The sequence below is a fragment of the Cyprinus carpio genome, chromosome A3 (assembly GCF_018340385.1).
Source record: "Cyprinus carpio isolate SPL01 chromosome A3, ASM1834038v1, whole genome shotgun sequence".
Lineage (NCBI taxonomy): Eukaryota > Metazoa > Chordata > Actinopteri > Cypriniformes > Cyprinidae > Cyprinus > Cyprinus carpio.
In genome coordinates, this window is record NC_056574.1 from 20,033,980 (window position 1) to 20,053,365 (window position 19,386).

The following is a 19,386-nucleotide window of genomic DNA, read 5'->3' on the forward strand; positions in this document are numbered from 1 at the left end:
CTACTGATCTGACGTAACGGGAGTCACATACGGCAATATGGCAAGCCTAGTGAGTGTCATGCGCAAAATAGGCGCGCTTACTGAGAGCGATGCTCTGTAGTGTAATCAGGGAGCCGGCTACGCATCGAGGAGAGCCGTTTTAACAGTTTTTTTTTCCGTTCGCACTTTACCTCACTAGTACTCGAACTTTAGCTTTTATTGGTCATTCAATACATTCGGCCAATCAGATGTGGGGATTTTGAGGATCATACCATTTTGTAAAAACAGTAGAGGTGTTACCCAAAACCTTGGGTTAGATAATGGGAGCGGCTCAATTACCGTTAAAACTCTCGTTAGAAGCCAATAAGGAGAGGTTTTTACATCATAAAAAGCTGCAATTCATCGACTGGCCGCTTGAGGCTGGTTGCAAAAAGGGAGTCAATCCCATAGACACTCCATGTTAAAATGCACTGTGGCTATAAGTCAGTGTTCCAACACGTTTACAGCAGAAAAAAAACGTTTACAAGCCTGGCTCAAAAAATGATTTTGGTCTATGGGTGACGTTTGACAGACAAATACGTTCATATTTGTATACAGTCTATGAGATAATTACAGAAAGAAGAAAGCTGAGGGCATCTGATTTTTTTGAATGCCAATATTTTCACTGAGGATTTATTTAATACTGTTAAGCTTGAGTTTGGTTTTAGTTCTGTTCTGTGGATTATTATTTGCTGTTTTGTTGTTAATTTGTGCAAAATAAAAATGTTTAATTAAAATATTAAACAAAACAAAGCAAAAGAATGGTTTTTGTAACAAAATAAATGCACAAAATTAGGCAAACTATAAGGATTCTCATAAAAAACACTGCACATGAAAAGGTTTTCAACACACAAACCATTAATTTTTGCAAAGTTATGGTAAAATAAAGGCCTACAAAAAATCTAAATTAAGAGCCGGGAGTTGAAAGAACAGCCTCCTCTTTTCTCTCTGCGCTGAGCCAAAAGAGCCGGCTCTAAGAAAAGAACCTAACATCACTACAGCAAGCAGTATGAACAAAATTTAAAAAAAACGTTCTACCACTACTACATCGATTGATCTGACGTAACGGGAGTCACATACGGCAATATGGCAAGCCGTTTTAACATTGTTTCCTTAAAACGTTCTAGCACTTTTACTTCAACTAGTACTCGTTTTTAGCTTTTAGTACTTATTCATTACATTCTAAAAATGCTGGGGGATTTTTGAGGGTTATTCTTTTTTATTGTTGGGTAGTTTTTGTGTTACCCAGTCCTTGGGTTAGATGCTGGGTCAGTCTCAATTACAGTTAAAACCCAGCTGTTTAGTAACAGCGAGAGGTTTTTACATCATCTTCAGGTGAGAGCACTTCAGTGAATCAAAGGTTTGAGTATGTTTTATTTTGTCTACAAAGTTTGTTACTGTGCTATAAGTCATTTTCCTGTATTTAACACAACAGGGAAAAGATGACACTCAGTTAAACACGTCACAACAGTTGTTGAACGTGATGGAAACGTCTGATGCGATGCTTGAAATAAAATTATTTTTTGTAAAGATACTGAATTTGAATGATAAAATACGTTCTTAGAACTGTGCACTGTTTATGTATTGGTAGGTTATGAGGAGTCAGTTGGGGCATCTTTCTAATATTTGCTGTCTAATATTTAACTTGGAAGAGGATTTAAGTTAATATTTAAGTTTTAGCTACTAGTAACCTTTTAGAACAAAAATATTCTGAACCGATTAAGTACATGTACTGTTTTAACTATGTTTAAATGAATAGATAATAGTAGCTCGAAAATAAGCACTAGTAGCATGAAAATAGATACTAGTACATTTTAAGGATTAAATGTTAAAATGGATTGCCATTCTAGACAACTAGGGGTCAATCAAACTGTGGAAACCATTAAATTAAATCATAAGCTTTTATAATGAGCATCAACCTGAGCTTGATGACTTTTTACAAAAGTTTAAAGTTGACATTATAAATTGGTTATAAACTCTATCAGGTAAACTGGCCAGGTGAAACAGAAATAATAAATAATGATTGGCTACAGACAGTCATTTAGTTTTTAATGACCTTTACAAAACTGTCTTTCATTAGAAAAGCCTCATCATTTGCATTGGCTGTATGCTATATTTTGATTAATTTGGCTGTAGGATGATCCAAATGACTTGCTCCACCCACCATTAAGACTCGAAAAATAATAAAGATCATCCAAGGCACTCGTTTTTTTGAATACTGTTCTAAGCATATGCAGACACTGCAAAACTAAGAAGAGATTAATCGTAGCATGTAAGTATTAGATCTATGCTTTGCTTTAAATATTGTATATACATTATAAGCGTAATTAAATTTAAAGCATCATAAGTACTATATATTTTGTAGCACTGAGTTATATTTATCTTCATCTGCATATGAATTTTTTAAATTTTATTTATTTAGATAACTGTAATTTAATTGTAATGTAATTTTGGGTAAAATGTTAATTGACCAGTGTTAACTTTTTTCACATTTGCCATATTTTAAGGTGGAACTCTTGAAATGTTTTGTAAGAAATGCCTGTTTATGAATTTCAGGGTTATTGAAACATTGCAAAGATCATAGGTAATTTGCACATCTGTAATTTTATTATATTTAATAGTAAACAATATTTTGTAAGAAGAATATAAATGTATAGGACATACTGACTGTAAATTGTCCTGGAAATTTGTCATGAAAATCCAGTACTTAAATACAAAATATGTCAGTGGTGTGTGAGAAAGCTTTTGCTGGACACACACCATATAAGGAATGATCATGGGGACTTTATTATTACCTTTCAACAGGTTTATAGCTGTAGAGAATAAGTGGTCCATGAGTGGCATAGATATGGCTGTGGTTTGTCTGATTAGAATATAAAATAAGGCTACATGTTTGCACATTCATAAGTAGTACTAATACAGACAGATGATAAAATACATTTCTTATTACATCATAGAATAACTCACATAAATACTTCAAGATGGCCAAGCAACCAGAAAACGAAGACAGATTTTTCTTTCTCCACAGAGCGTGAGGATCAGTCATTTGCTCCATATACTCTTATGACTCCATATACTCCCATCACTTTGGAGTGTTACATGATGCAATTTCAAGTTTTGCCTTCTCTTTGGAGTGTTACAAGCTCTTGGTAGATAAAGAAGATCTGTAAAGTTGCAAAGACTAAAGTTTCAAATCCAAAGAGATATTGTTTATAAAAGTTAAGACTCGCCCACGCCCTCCTAAAACGCCTCGTTTAAACATGCCCCCACATCTCTACGTCACGATGTGGGAAGATTTGCATAACGCCGTCCAAATGTTCACACAAAGAAAGAAGGTGTAACCTTTAAATCTCGCTGTTGCTGCTGGCGCCATGACGTGGAAACGCTGTTTCATTGTGAAAGCGAAAATACTTTGTTTGGCCTTCCAAAAGAGGACACAACTAGAAATCAGTGGTTAAGTTGTATTTACAACACTGTTCCAAAACAGTTCAACCCAAATATTTATTGTGCAGAACATTTAATGGAGAACTGTTTCCTGATCCTGGGAGAGAAGACTACAATGCCGGCGGGTCTGACTCACAGTCTGTAAGTACGTTTACATATTTAAAGGATTTGCTACTGATGATTCAAACGCTAGTTTTGAGCAGTGTAGAGCAGCGGTTCTCAATTCCAGTCCTTGTGCCCCCCTGCTCTGCACATTTTGTACGTTTCTCTTATGGCTTCAGACTTTTGTTCTATTCGAACGTAAGTACCCTGTGAAGTGGACATCACAGGATATTCCGCCATGATTCCAGTTCGAAGTGAACGTATATGTTCTATTAAAAAAGCATTGAAGTGTGCGAGACGTGAATTTAAATTGTTTATTTACCGAGGTATATGATGTCACACTTGTCTGTGTGTGAAGACGTTGCACAGTGCAAATCCGTGCATGAATGTTCCGAAGTGAGGTAAACTTGATTATCTGAATCAGGTGTCTTAACAAAGAGAGATGTGTGAAGTATGCAGAGCTGGGGGGAGCAAAGACTGGAATTGAGAACCACTGGTGTAGAGTAGTGCTTGTTGTTTGTCGTTTCTCCGATCACAAATGCAGACATGGTTTTATGTTTACGCCGCGCGATGCAACGGTAACACAGTTACAAAAAACACAGTATAAGTCATTATAACCAGTAATTATGTACCCACTGGATGCAACAAATGGCTTGGTTTTAATGAGTTTTGTTTTTGTTTTGTAGCGCCGGTGTTCTGACCAGGACACGCATCACAGTATGGTGTGGGGCATAACATTTCCGTCACACACTTGAGGCATTTGGCCAATCACAATGCACTGGATAGCTGGCCAATCAGAGCACACCTCACTTTCCAGAACAATGAGCTTTGTAAAAATCAATGCAATTCAGAAGGCGGGGCACAGAGGAGAAACAATAATGTACAGTATGTGGAAAATAATGTGTTTTTTGAACCTTAAACCGCATTAACACATTTCATTACACCAAGTACACAAAATAATGTTCTTTTTAGAAACATCATATGACCCTTTTAAAAATAAAGTTCTAATGAAACTAGTCCTTTAATGGTAAAGCATTTAGCCCAAGGTTGACCAAGGAAATAAGAACCCACTGTGTCTGTGAGGCACCATTCAGTAAGGATAATCAGCAGATACATTTGCAAGAATTACCACACATTTATATGCACAATATCATTCTGTTTGCTAAGAAGCCTGACATGTAAATTATTATGCAAATGATTATATGACGTGTGGCAGAACACTTTAATGTATGTTTAATAGTGGCGAGTCGGGTGCTGGAAAAACAGAAAATACCAAAAAAGCCACCCAGTACCTTGCAGTTGTGGCATCATCATACAAAGGAAAGAGAGACACCAGCTCTGTGAGTTAAAACATTTTAACATTAAACCGACTAACGTCATACAGAATCACAGGACATCAAATACAAAATCATTGATAGAATTGCTGTCAGAACTTATAAGCTGGAGTCAAACTCTGCACTTTTAAGTTTTAACTTTTTGTAATGGATTGTTTTTAATCAAGTCATTATTTACCCCCATTTAGCAACAAAAAGGACCCCAGTTAGCATATGTGAGTACTTGAGCTTCTTTTCATATATTTTTGGATGTCCGTGTCTTTGTTATTTTACATGTCAATCATGAATTATGAATTAAACATGGCCAATACCTGAATGGTTTTTCGCTGTAATATATGCTAAACTATAATATGTAAGGTACATTAGAAGAGCTTTCAGTTTATAGTTTGACTGCATTGAATCACAATGAATGGCATTTCCTTGGTCCGTTTGTTTAGGGCAGGGATCTCCAACCCTGCTCCTGGAGAGCTACCGTCCTGCAGACTTCAGTTCCAACCCTGCTCCAACAGACCTTGATTAGCTGCTTCAGGCGTGTTTGATTGGGGTTGGAGCTGAAATCTGTAGGACAGTAGCTCTCCAGGAGCAGGGTTGGAGACCACTGGTTTAGAGAAGCAGCTCCTGCAGGCCAATCCTATTCTAGAGACATTTGCCAATGCAAAGACCATCAAAAAAGATAATTCCTCAAGATTTGTGAGTTAACAATTAATTGTTTTTGTCTTGAATATTTGCTCATTATCATTATAATCAACATTAGTATAAAACTTTTGCTGTTTTTCCTTCTCAGGGTAAATTTGTTAAAATCAACTTTGAAAACACTGGCTACATCGTTGGAGCAAACATTGAAACCTGTATCCTAATAAGTCTTTCCACTGAATCTGCACAAAAGTTTGATATCCAAATCAGTTAGAACTATCTTTGGATATAAGAGTCTGCTAAATGATTAAAAGTACATAAATTTAGATTTTCTAAACTGAACCTGAAACACAGGCTGAGGCCATTCTGGAGAAGGCAAAACAGGCCTTAGAGAAGGAGGTTGTAGACTTGAATGGAGACCTTCGCTCGCTGGGTAATGCCAAGTAGGATGTGGAACAAAAAAAGGTGGAGACCCAGGATGCTGACCTTCAGACTCGCTTCAATTTCACTCGAGCACTCAAAGAATCCCAGGGTTCCTTACAAGAGTTAGAAAAACTCAATAAGACTCTTTGCACTGAGATGGAAGGTCTGATCAGTTTTTGAAATTTAAGTTTTGTTTTACAGTAGCATGAATCTTAGACAGTAGTTCATAGCCAACTTTGAGATGCAGTTGTCCAAAATTAGATTACTAAATGTTGGTAAATGTGGCCAACATATGTGGCTAAATGTCATGGAAGGTCCATGAGCTGGAGAACGTGGATTGGAGGCTCGAGGGGAAGAGATGACAATTCAGATGGAGGAACTTGAGGATGAATTACAGACTGCAGAGGATGCTAAACTTCATCAGGAAGTGAATATGCAGGCCCTCAAAGTCCAATTTCAAAGAGACCAGCAGGCCAGAGAAGAGCAAAGTGAAGAGAAGAGGAAACAACTGCTCAAGCAGGTAAAGATCGATTTCTTTGATTTTATTTTTGTGTATCAATATTACAATGTCTGATTTTGTAGGTCTTCCTAAACTGCATGACACTTCTTGTAGACTCCTCATTTTCGTCCAATCAGCAATAGCAAGAAAAGTTCTTCTCTTCTAATATTCACCCACTTGGCTCACAGGTACGCGAGTTTAAGACTGAGCTACAAGATGAGCAGAAAATGAGAACTTCATTGGCAGCTGCCAAGAAGAAACTTGAGGGGGATTTGCAGGACCTTGAAGACCAAGTTGATGCAATCAGCAGGGCGAAGGATGAAGCCATTAAACAGCTCCGCAAGACTCAGGTCAAGAGGGACCATCCTTCAAGTTCTTTTGGAGTTTCCCAAGCCTTTATCAAATTTCATCTATGTTAGGTGTCTTCCCCATGACAGACGCAAATGAAAGATTCCCAGAGGGAGCTGGAAGATGCAAGAGCATCCCACAAGGAGGTTCTATCTGAAGCTAGAGAATCTGAGAGAAAGGCCCGAGCCATGTAGGCAGAAATCTTGCACTTACAGGAGGTATACATGATACCAAATGGTTGATTTTAACAGGCTTAAATCTCTTGCTATACAACTGTCAGTGTCTTTGTAGGAACTGGCTACAGCAGAGAGAGCTCGCAAACAGGCTGAGCGAGAGAGAAATGACATAGCAGGGGAGATGACAAGTGGCTCATTTGGAAAGTAAGTTGGGAATTAGTATCTGCGAAATGGAAGAATAAAGTTACAATACTAAAACTGGATGTTTGGAATTTTAAAACCGTAAAATACAATATGCAATGACTGTCCATTGATAGATTTGGCATGTCTGATGAGAGGCGTTGTCTGGAAGCCAAGATTCAACATTTGAAAGAGGAACTTGATAAGGAACAGGCAAACACGGAGACGCTCAATGAGAGACTGGGAAGAAGTCTACAGGAGGTGATTGAATTAATGTGCCGTTCATCCACTTGTATGTTGTACTGAAGGTGTTCTTTCAAGGTGATACCACAGATCATTTTCATCTATAACTAGGTGGATCAGCTGACCGGCAGGCTGCATGTCGAACACTTCAATGCTCAGAGGATGGAGAGTGGCTGGCAGCAAATGGAGAGGCAGAACAAAGAGCTGAGGGCCAAACTGCTGGAGATGGAGGGACAGATCAAACAACGGGTCTCTGTAGCTGCACTAGAGACCAAGTTACAACAAATGGAGGACCAACTGGACCATGAGAGCAGGTGAGATCATCAGTGTTAAGACGGATTTGGCTGTAAAGACAGAGGCATTCCAACTAGTCATGTTTTTGTAACAGGGAGAGACAAGCTATTGCCAAGGCCATGCGTCAGAAAGACAAGAAACTAAAGGAAATGATGATTCAGATACAGGATGAACGAAAACAGACAGAGCAATATAAGGACCAAGTATGAAGGATTCTTGAAGAGCATTTGAGGTTCCACTGAGGCCAATGATGCCCTGATTCGAGAAGTGTCTTCACTCAGGAGCAAACTCAGGTTGTTCTGCAGTAACCCCTTTCTGTAATGTATGTGACACCATAATCTCATTCATTGACATCCTCCTTATTGCATTGTACAGTAACAGAGTCAGAGACATTGTTTTGCCTGTGGTTATGTTTGGAGATGTGTGGTTTCTTAACTCTTTGTTTGTTCCTCTTTGTTTGTTGCGTGGTAGTAACTTATCTTTCAGCAGCCCATTAAGGCGTAGCGGAGGTGGGAGCTTTAGAAGAACACGCAGGAGCATGATGGAAACATCTGAGGCCCCAGAAGATGAGGGGCCTTCTGTTACTCCTGTTCATTAACCTGAGGACCCTCAAATCGAACCAATTACCGGCACCAAAGATGACAACTAAAGAAATCATTCCCAAATCTGTTTTTTTTTTTATTTATTCTTATTTTATCTTGACTATCTTCTAAAATGAGGTTTGGTACTTAGGTCTGTTCTTCACTGGTTCAAACAGCTGACTAATTCTAATGGGGTTTTACAAGCAAAAAAAATTGTACCATGATAACTCCATGGTTTTTGGACATCATGTACCATAGCAATACGATGTTTTATCAACTCTTATGTCTCAGTATATATCCAAGTACTACAAAGCGATAAAAAGTTACCACACCGTGCCATGGTAATTTTTTTAAGCATTAATGGGATAGTTCACCCAAAAATGAAAATTACCCCATGATTTATTCACGCTCAAGGCATCCTAGGTGTATATGACTTTCTTATTCAGACAAACCCAATCGGATTATATTAAAAAATAGAATTTGGTGGTACATGACTAGAGAAAACAGAAGTGTGGAGTTCCTTTTTGCCAAAAGCTTAAACCACACAAAGCATTTTTTAATCCACTGTCCATTGACAGGATCACACAAAAAATTAAAGTTTGATCTGTAGTTTTAACACAATCCCTGGAACTGTTTAAAGTCTACCAGATGATGCAAAATGACAACTACAACCACAGATCTAACATCCACATTCCTGCTGACAGATTAACTGGGATAGCTGAGTGCAGGTAGGTAACATGGAGAAAGAGTACACATCATTCATTTAGCCTATATATACTACTGACACTGTAACAATGCAAAGCTGGATGAAAATCTGCAAACATATCATTTAAAGAGATGCTTTGAAAAAAATTGTGTAATTTATGTTTGTCAAGTAGTGTTCTTAACCATAACCAAGAGTTGTATCATTCCTCTAACAATACAATTTCTGGAGAAAAAAAAAAAAAAGTAACATAAGCAGTCCTGTTAACAAGACATTTATTTTGAAGGTTATGGATTAACCAACAATAAAATGGTTTTACAGACAGGATAAACTAAGCATTGCCTTTGCTGAGAAATGCATGGACATTGCAGATGTTTAGGTTCATTAATAGCAAAGAAAACCCATGTTGACAATAATTGGCAATTGTGCATGTCTTGTGCATACATTGACAAATACGTGACAGAAATTGAACTGTTATTACATCTTTAGTGAGGTTATTGCTTACAAGAGGCCCTGAGATGGTGTGATCAAGTGTACTAAATCTTTCTATCAACCATCATTCTATAATTTCTGTATTTCTAATTTTCTATCATTTTTCATTTGTACCTCTAGGCAAAAATGGATAATAAAATGCATCAATTCTTCCTTACATTTCTATTTTTAACATAAAAATATCTGTACCCTTCACTGAAGTATTCATATTGCTTGTTACTTAAATCTACAACTCGAAGAGAAATGTGAAAACCAAGCAATTCAATGCAGAATTCAGTTTCTCCTCTTCATGGAATCCCTGACATATCAGAGAATTAATACATTGGGAAGAAAAGCGAGAGAAGCTGCAACTCTCTTTGGGCTAGTAAGTAACCCAATATCCAAGTCAACTTTGAGGCAAAGCTTATATTAAGGCACATTAAATTCATGTTCAGTGCATGATATGACAGCAACTACTCTCCAGTACTGTAGTGCTGTAATCTTTGAAAACAAAGATGGCACTGACTGTTCAAATGAGGAGTTCATTAGCTATTACTAGAAATAAACATTTCGGCTACTGTTGGTTTTTACGTCAGCCCCTACGAGCCAATGATATGAACACAACAGCTTCAGCTGACAACATCTCACCAACCTCCTTGTAACATAATTTTTAAATCTAGATACTATTCAGTAAGTAACAAACTCATATATATTAAAATGCTAGTTTAAAAAAAAATGAAAATAAAAAATAAATCAGCTATTTCTGAATTAAAAATGAACCTGCTATCAACATTGCTCCAGTCCTGTGAAAAATAATAAGTATGTGCCGTGGACATTTCACTGGACACTGATCAGTAGTTTAGTGCCAAATATAATGGGACTGCAGGGGTAAATCTACTGACCCACTTTCAGTCACCTGCAACAGTCTCCCCCAATTTATGGCCCTAAAAAGAGCAAATAACAATTACAGTGCAGATTATACATTTCAAAACTGCTATAAATCACCAGATACCTAAAAACAACACAAACAAAAATAAAAAAAAAACATACAGTGTGAATTCAAGAGCAAGTAAATCTGCAAAACACAGTGCAAATCTCCAACAAAACAGTAAAACAGGAAATAGTTTCAGTTCACAGACCAGAGAGAGCTGGTGAACAGTTAGCATAGACACGATAACAGGGTTGATATGAATGTAAAAGCAGAACCTTCTCAGATAGTGGAAGACTTGGGGCATAAGATATGAATCAGCTCCTGAAAATAAAGCATTTCCATATTAATGTATTAGGAACACTTGCATTCCCAATGATGTGAGAGCGAAAGACATGCTATGGTAGCGAATAGCACTTTATTCAGAGCATTATCTTGGGTCCTGTTCCAAAGTCCAACCGTTTCACCATCCTGCAATACACAACAGAAAATTTGGAGAAGAATAATTATGGACAAGTCAGAGGTGGTACAATCTACATAATTTTGGTAAATTACAGAAATTTGCTGAAATTAATAGTGAGACTAACCCCTTATCATACAAGCCATTTGTGCTGGATGGGATTTCAGGGGTTTCCCGTGAAACGCTCGGTGTACCCTGGCCAATCGCTGCACGGCTGGGTGTTTTCTCATGGATGTGTAACTCTCTGCATGATGCCAGCTTTGATTCAAGGTTCTGAAAAGGGAACAAAGGAACAAAAAACATGATTATCAAAACCACAGACCCCTTCAGTTGAAAGAGTGTGTATTATTTGGTAATATCCACAGTTTAAGCTGAACTCACCCCAACTTTCCTCAGCAGTTCTCCAACGATGTTGAGGGCAGATATACGTGCAGATGTGGTGAGAGGAGTTCCAGTCAGGCCTTCGACTGGACGTGACAGAAAAACATTAAGTGAATAATTCAACACTTAAACTCTAATGTTTGGAAATGTAAGAAATTTTCTTTTGCTCCTATCCATCTATCAAATTAGTTCTTTCTCCCCAATCTTTCCTTCACCAATCCTTCCCTTCACTCAGTTAACTCAAAATTCTTGTATGCAAAATACAGTGTTCAGCATAAAAGCAATTGATTTTGTATCATTAAACTGCAGTAACTTAGGTGTTATGCACAGCATTGAAAAGAAATGTGTAGGAAACCTTTAGTCACACCACTGGATACTATCCTTGGGCCAGTTAGGTGGCCCTTACAGAATTAAGTGGCTGTGTTTGTGCTCACTTCTGCTGTAGGAAGCTGAGGGGGTGTTAAATGCACTCCCTGAGCCTGGAGGTCTGGAGGGTGTGGCATGGAGAGATGGGAGAGCGGAGGTAACAACAGAGGAGGGTCTTGTGGGTGTGGCCTCTGGCTTCTCTACATCTTTAGAAAGGCTGATTGATGACTTGCGCTCCTGTTTCTGCTGAACATTAAGTTCATGTCTTAAATCTGCACCGAGGAGAAAGACGAGAACACAATCAGCACACAAACACTGAATCTGTTAAAACATCTAAGACCGGCTAATCAGGTGATTATACCACTAATTATCAAAGAAAATAGAAGTTCGTCAGTTGGATAAGAGTGAATAGTGTATATACAAACAGGTTTCCACTGAGTTTACCTCTGGCTTCATCTTTTAATCTCTGTACTGATTCTAGAAGATTCTCTTTTTCATCAAGCTCACTCTCAAGGAAGGCATTTCTCTCTATAACATGATTCATTCTCTGCTCAAAGTCCTCAAGTGACATTATAGTCGCCCTATAAGGACAGGATAGACAGGTATTAGCAATAAATTGTTTAACTCATAAATATCTAGAATGTATGACATATATTTCTGGCAAAGGCACTAAACACACCTCTTAGCTCTTTCCAGGTCATCGTTAGCTTGCTCTAACTCCCGGATATACTTGTGCAGTTGGTCTTTGATGGCTGTGGTCTCTGCCAGGTCTCCTTCTAGAGTCGAGATCTGCCTGAATGCATCAGAGTGCTGCGTTTCATACTTCTCCTGTTAGTAAACAAGACAAAAGACAACACAAAAGGAGGTAAAACAGACATTTGATGAGATAAAGAAAAATGGTTATGAGAAACTACACTTAGAGAGACTGTAGACCAGTGATAAGCTTATGTACAATTATAGGAATAAGAGAAAACAAATATCAAACAAAATAAACCACCACTCAAAAGTTGGTAATATTTTTTTAAAAATTTGAAAGACATTTCTTAAACTGAAAACAGTTTTTGCTGCTTAATATTTTTGTGGAATCCGTGATACTGTTTTTCAGGATTCTTTCATGAATAAACGTTCACAAGAAAAGCATTTATTTGAAATGGAAATCTTTTGTAAAATTAAAAATGTCCTTGCTATTATAAATAGTCCATGCTAAATAAAATAATTAATTTCTATTAATAAATCTACCTGAACCATAGACTGTATGAAAACATGGACATAGTGTCCGTGATGTCACCCTTAGGTTTCTGAAGAGCGTTTTTGAAGTCTAAAGTGGGCGGAGCCGGCCGTCGCCATCTTGGCAGCGCATCACTCCTGGATCATCGAAAATGGGCAAAGAAGCAGGACCTGGTTGCTGAAGCCACGCCCACCTAGAGCGACGATGGTGACAGCAGCGGCAATCCACCTGTCACTCAAGTGGCCATGCCCCTAATTTTGCAGAACTTTAAGGCTTAATATAATTTAAACGGATGAGTTATAAAAAAAAAAATTCCCCTCCTCACAGTTGTCATGAAGGGCAGAATTAGCTATATAGACCAAAATAATTTTCTGAACCAGGCTGTAAACATTTTTTCCTGCTGTAAAGTTGGGCTTTTTAATTAAGGATTCTATGGGACCGACTCCCTTTTGGAGCAAGCATCTAGCGGCCAGTCGATGAATTGCAGTTTTAGTCACTCCCGTGTTGGTTTCATGAGAGAGAGCGGAAGGTTGCCGCTTTACCCGAACACAAACTGTCGTGTATATAAATGAAGCCACTTTTTAATGCATTTATCTGCCACAATAAGGTAATATCTTTGAATTATCAACATTTGGGGGCTTTCTCAGCAAATAATGATACAATTAATTGTGATTAATCAGCTGGCATGTGATGTAATTAGGGTTGCATGGTATACCAGTACTGGAAAAATACCAGTATATATTATATTTCAAACGGTACAACATTATGATTTTGCTCATTTCGGTATTGGATACGCTATGGCTAACATGGCAAAATTGTGGTACTGAGCCATCCATAGTCAACTGAAATGCCTAATGCTATGAGATTAAGCATTTAAATGTAACTTGACTTGGGTCTCTTTTCAAATAAATACCGCAATATTGTTTTATATCCATGTTTGTTCAACAAACGGCAAGTAAAACCATGAGTGAGCCTCCATGCCCTCCAGACACTGATGCAGAAATAAGCATCAGCTGCTCTACTCATCCTGAATTGGATCTCTGTTGTTTGTCTGTGAATGTGTGATTGTGTCCTCAGTAAGGACTGAAAAACCAGACACAGACATTCTGGATGTAAACACTCAGCCAATGAAGATTCAAATGGCTTTTCTCTGTGGTTATATGCTTACAAATGAACGTTAGTTATAGATTAAATTCGTATTCAAATATTATAGATAAAACCCCATTAATGTGCTTTATGAGACATCAGTGACACAGCTATTCACAGTACAGTTATTCAGATTACAGCCTATTATTATTTTGTTCACATATGGTTTGAGGTAACAGATCAAACAGATGTATTAGAAAAATAACATACATGCTATTTTTTTTTTCCATAATATTTTGAAAAGAAGAAAGATTATGTATACCTCAGTTTACATTGTGACTGTGCCGCTGATTGTAATGTGTTTGCAATCAACTGTAGTCAACTGTAAAAGTGTGACCCAAACGGGTCATATATAATGACCCTTCGCAAAGACCCGCCCCCTTAGTTACGGTTGCTATGTCCGACAAGCCATGACACTCTCATGCCACACGTTCTCACGCAGTGAAAAATACATTGCAGAGCAATGAGGAAACTGACAACATGCTGACAGACAAGACAGAACAGGTTACTTTAGGTATGAAAAAGTCTTGGCTTTCAAATTGTCACTTTTTTAAGGGATTCAAACAAATACCGTTTTGTGGCTCTTTAATGTGTCGTGACAGATCACTGTAGTGCCTCAGTTCAAACGGCACTTGAACCGATCATCTCTCTCTTTACTAGTTAAAGAACAAAATAAACATGAATGATCATAAGAAGGTATCTCGTTTCAACTGCGAAAAGATGTCAATACACACCATTTTTCAAGTTCAAGACCACCAACGTTAATCTACTCTCCTGTCTGGTTTGTCAGACAAAATGGCAGATTTGGCATTATGATTGATCAGATCATCTGTCAATCAAACTCCTGGAAAGGGTCAATTAGCACCTTAGGTCAGCATTAGATCAATGTATCATGGGCTCTCAATGGGTTGTTACTGTATTTGTTACTATGTATAAAGGTCTGGTCTCAAAGACAGCACCTTGGGTTAAGATTGTCCGAAGGATGACATGCTCTCATCACTGCTGACGAACTGCTACAATACAACCTTTGATAAATTCTTCTTCCCACAAGAACTTTGGTCAAGCTTACTTTATGTGTTGGAAAAATCTAGTCCATTGGCAAGCCACCCAAATGACTGCTCAGGAAAAAAAGCTAAATCTAACACTACTATAAATCTTCAAAAAGATACGTTTATTTACCATGTGTCTATGATGCACCACAGTACCTTGTAGTTTTCTAATTCCATGCGGAGTCTGTTGTTGGCCGTAAGAAGCTCACGATAACGGGCGTCACACTGCTTCAGCTCTGTCTCCAGCTCCGCCTCATAGTCTCGACTCATCTGCTGAAACTCCTGCAGCTCCTCCTGCGCCTCCTCAGCCCTGAACAAGCAGAGATTCAATAAAGCCACTTTTCCACTGAAATTACCTGGAACAATATGTCCCAGGAACCCCCCACCCCCACCCAGACCTGTTGCTGTTTCCATCGCTGTCTAAAGTACCGGGAAGAATAGGCAAATAGTCTGGTGACGTAGGTCTGCGCGCGCTTCAATACCAAGTACACAGCGTTCTTGATAACATCAGTCAGCTCACCAAACACCACTGCCCCCTTTCGTTTTCATTTAAACATTATAATAGCCGTACAAACGTACATAGCCTACATTACAATGAAACAAAATATTATATCAAACGTTGCCTGTTTTCATTTTCATTTTGACATATTAACAGATTTATAGAATAAAGATCAAAGATTACCTAAAACGAATTATATCTTATGTTTATCCACTACAGAGACATCAGAGTCAGCGGCAAATGTCAGAAGGAATAGCCGAGGTGAGGCTGCTCTCAGTGGGATACATGAGCACTGAGCACCCGCTGATCGCATGGAGCTCCCGTCTGAGAAATCAGCGAAGCACATTTTTCAAAATGGTGCTGTTTTTATAAATAAATCGCAGATTTGAGTTTTAAACAACTACATTCTCACCTGAAATATTTTTAAAACTACATTTCATGACACAATAACAGTACTATTTATAAATAAAAAAAATTTGCGAATGGTGCTTAAAAATACAATGCTGTGTGAACTCAACCAATCAGCATGTTCAGCGCTCAAGTCCCACCCAGAAAGTTTGAAAAAGTACTACCTCGCGAGCAGGGACTTTCTGAGGGGCAATTTTTTCCTGAGGTGAAAACACACCCAAAGTCCCTAGCTCCTGCGGGGGAAAGGGGGCTTAAGATGACTGAATGTGGGTTGTACAGGAAGATCTTATCCTTCGTTCTATCTGAAGTGTTTAGCAACAAACCTGCCTTACTTTTCCTTAAGTTCCTTTATGTCCAATGTAGATCAAATGTTATTTTGAATGAAAAACAACACTGAAGTACCTTTGCTGGTATTTGGCCGCCTGTTCCTTCCAGTAGTCCCGCTCTTGTTCAACAGATGCAAATGTAGCTGGCTCGGGGTCACTCATTGCTGTGCAGTCAGGTTTACTGGCAAAATAATGGCCATCAATATATTAAAAAATGTCTAATAATAATAATAAATTAATTGATCAATAAAATATATAAATTATATTATATTATAAAAAAAAAACATTGTTTGGCGTAACACATCAAATTGTTTGTGGTCTATGTTTGATGTGGTCATCCAAAGGCATTCTAAAAAATACAATAATGATGAAAAAAATCTGTTAAACTTGCTAAGTTAGACTATTTTGTTACTGAAATTGTTTCTTTTTGAAAGGGTGCAGAGGTTTTTTGGAAGAGTGAGGAAAAAACAGAAGATGAAGGGCGTGTCTTGTGATGATTTTGAAAACCTAAAGATATTTTTCCCACAGGCCCACGACTCACTATTACGCTACAATTTTGAACAGTAACAATGTGTCAGTATTAAAGGACTGTGACTATCTGAAGACTTCTTAAGGATTTATAACCTAAGCTAAACTAACAGCAGAAAATTAAGTCCCCATCTAAAATCTGCAACAAAGTGGTATGCAGTTACGTTTCGGATAACAGTAAACATTTTTAGAGCACATCAGCTTTCTATCGCCATCATATGAGAAGACTTCAGTTTTAAATTTGCTAGCTGGCTAACAACAAACCGGCCACTTAAAGTTTTTGTGACAGTCGGCGAATTCAGTCTCCCACCGAAAATTACTCTAATAAAGAATGAAAAACACGTTGAGCGCGTCTTTTGGCTGAAACTTTTGTTTATTAAAATAACGATATACTTAGCAACATGTTGCGCAGCGTTTTAAAGAACTAACACATCTAAGAACTCAACCGAGCTGATCACGCTAGCTAGCAACTTACCTCCGGGTAACGCTCAAAGCTGCTTTCTTCCAGATGTCTAACTACTTCCTGTGAGAGATATGTTGAGCTAAATAGTATGATTACGATTCTGAGAAGAAATAACTACACTATGCAAACTATTTTCTAGCACGTCACACTCCCGACAATGGTACTCTTCCGACTGTTGTGTGAAAACTCTCAGCTCGTGGTTTGTTTCATGCCGGCTTCTGATTGGCCGATTTGTAATGACGCCATTATTGTGCAAGCCATCGGTTGGTTGTTTGGATACGTTTGTTTCAAGCGATCCTCCCTTATCTACCTCGGACACTAGAAGGCGCTCAAAATACTGATCGACACTTACAAAGAAATAATTATTCACTGTAGCATTAAATGTTTCTTTGCAGCGTTTGTTTGTTTTTCGATCGGTTCGTTTCGACTCAGTAAGTTCCTCCCATAACATGGCAGAGGTTATTGGGTTATTATGCGCTCTAATACATTACATATTACATTCAAAAACATTACATACCACATTTATAAATCTCCCAAAAACATTCATTATTTTTATAAAATAAGGATTACTGCAATTCCGCTTATTTAACAAACAGTCATGATTCAGCTCTTAAAAACAGTCATTTAGAAAATAAATAATTGCACTACATTGAACAATATTAATTTATACAATAACAATACTGACAATACTCATTTAGTCAAGTCTGCTTTATTGTCAATTCTTCCACATGTACAGTACATACATACTTACATCTCTCAGCTAGAAAAAATTGTGTTTGGACCAAACCTGCAGAATGAACAAATGAATAAGTTAACAAGAATAAAATTAAAGTTAACAAATAAATACAGAAAATAATTAAGGGAAAAAAAAATCAGGACTCAATTTAATTTTAAAATAATTGTATTTGTTTTATCAAGTAATTTATTCATTTATTTCCCTATTATTACATTCATTTATGTATTTAGCTTATTAATTGATTTATTTTATGCAGGTTTGGTCCTCCATGTGTGTTTTTATGTCTGTGTTATCATTACAACATTATCCTTTAATAACCTTTAAAACAAATTTCCGCATGTGTGTTGACAAAACTGTCATACAATCATGTCGTATGCATTTTTAATACGTTTTATTCATAAAATTGCTGCTATTCGGAATATCTTTTTAGAATAACTCAAATCCTCGGTTGCTCTCGGTTCAGTGAGTCGCTTGTTGACCGAATCAGTCTATTGCGTCATCGTTTTGTGCACCAGCTAACTAGATTAAATGAGGAGACCCAAAAACCGATTCGTTGATGAATCAGGCGTGCTTATTAGGCTACTACTATTACCTAATTTAAGGTAGAACATAAAGATTACCTTTTCTAAGGAAATATAGGCCTACAAGGCTACATTAGGGTGCAAATAGTCACTATGAACATAATCATCAGTGCATAGTAAAAATATTATTTTAACAATAATTGTTCAACAACGGAATTCATTAAATCATAATAAATAATATGATTTAATGGTAGACAAACACAGTGCTTCATATTTTCAATCTGAGGGTTTTTCCCCAGAGTCGACCTACATATTTGTGCTTTTTTAGTATTCTGTGTATCCCTGCTATTCGGTTTGGTCTGAATTCATTTTGACCTCTGATGACATCAGTGGTCAATATTTAAAGCCATTTTAATCCAGTTGTAGGGATTTTCCAGGAGCAAAACTGTAAAAATAAGCACTTACAACAGGAGACACATCTATAGACTCTACACAAAAATATAACATTTCTAATTTCACAGGATAAAATAAGCATTATATAATTAAAACAATCTCAATAATAGCCCAAGCTCAGAGTCTCTATGAAATGGTAACAGAGGACTGTGTATGAATTCCTTGCTCAGATAGCAGAGGTCTGCCATGGCTCATTTGGGTCATGGCTGTATGGACCATCTTCTGCTTAATGATGGGCACCCAGACAAGTCCGGTGACCAGAAACATCAGCCCCACAGACAAGAATATAGGTCCTACTAAATAGGGCACATTGCCCATCTGGGTGAAGTACAGCAAGGATAGCGCGGTGCCTGTGCCAAAGAGAAGACCCCCAATGAAGATAGCCAGGGCTGGCTTTTTAAAGTGACTTCTACCACATTTCACTCCTTTGTGGAAAGTCTTTCCA

At 37.6% G+C, this 19,386-nt stretch overlaps 1 protein-coding gene and 1 pseudogene across 1 annotated transcript; one reads left to right on the top strand and one right to left on the bottom strand.

Annotated features, from left to right (window-relative positions):
- Positions 1–37: 37 nt before the first annotated feature.
- On the top strand, positions 38–8,088 carry LOC109045225 (annotated as a pseudogene).
- A 1,151-nt stretch (positions 8,089–9,239) lies between these two features.
- On the bottom strand, positions 9,240–17,446 carry LOC109049632 (nuclear distribution protein nudE homolog 1-B-like). The gene is made up of 9 exons (XM_042722314.1): positions 17,244–17,446; positions 16,317–16,421; positions 15,164–15,317; positions 12,264–12,412; positions 12,029–12,165; positions 11,653–11,856; positions 11,219–11,304; positions 10,965–11,110; positions 9,240–10,848 (listed from the first exon to the last, which is right to left on the bottom strand). Exons 2-9 carry the CDS (start codon positions 16,400–16,402, stop codon positions 10,800–10,802), a joined length of 1,011 nt encoding a protein of 336 aa, XP_042578248.1. The 5' UTR covers positions 16,403–16,421; positions 17,244–17,446; the 3' UTR covers positions 9,240–10,799.
- Between the last annotated feature and the right edge of the window lie 1,940 nt (positions 17,447–19,386).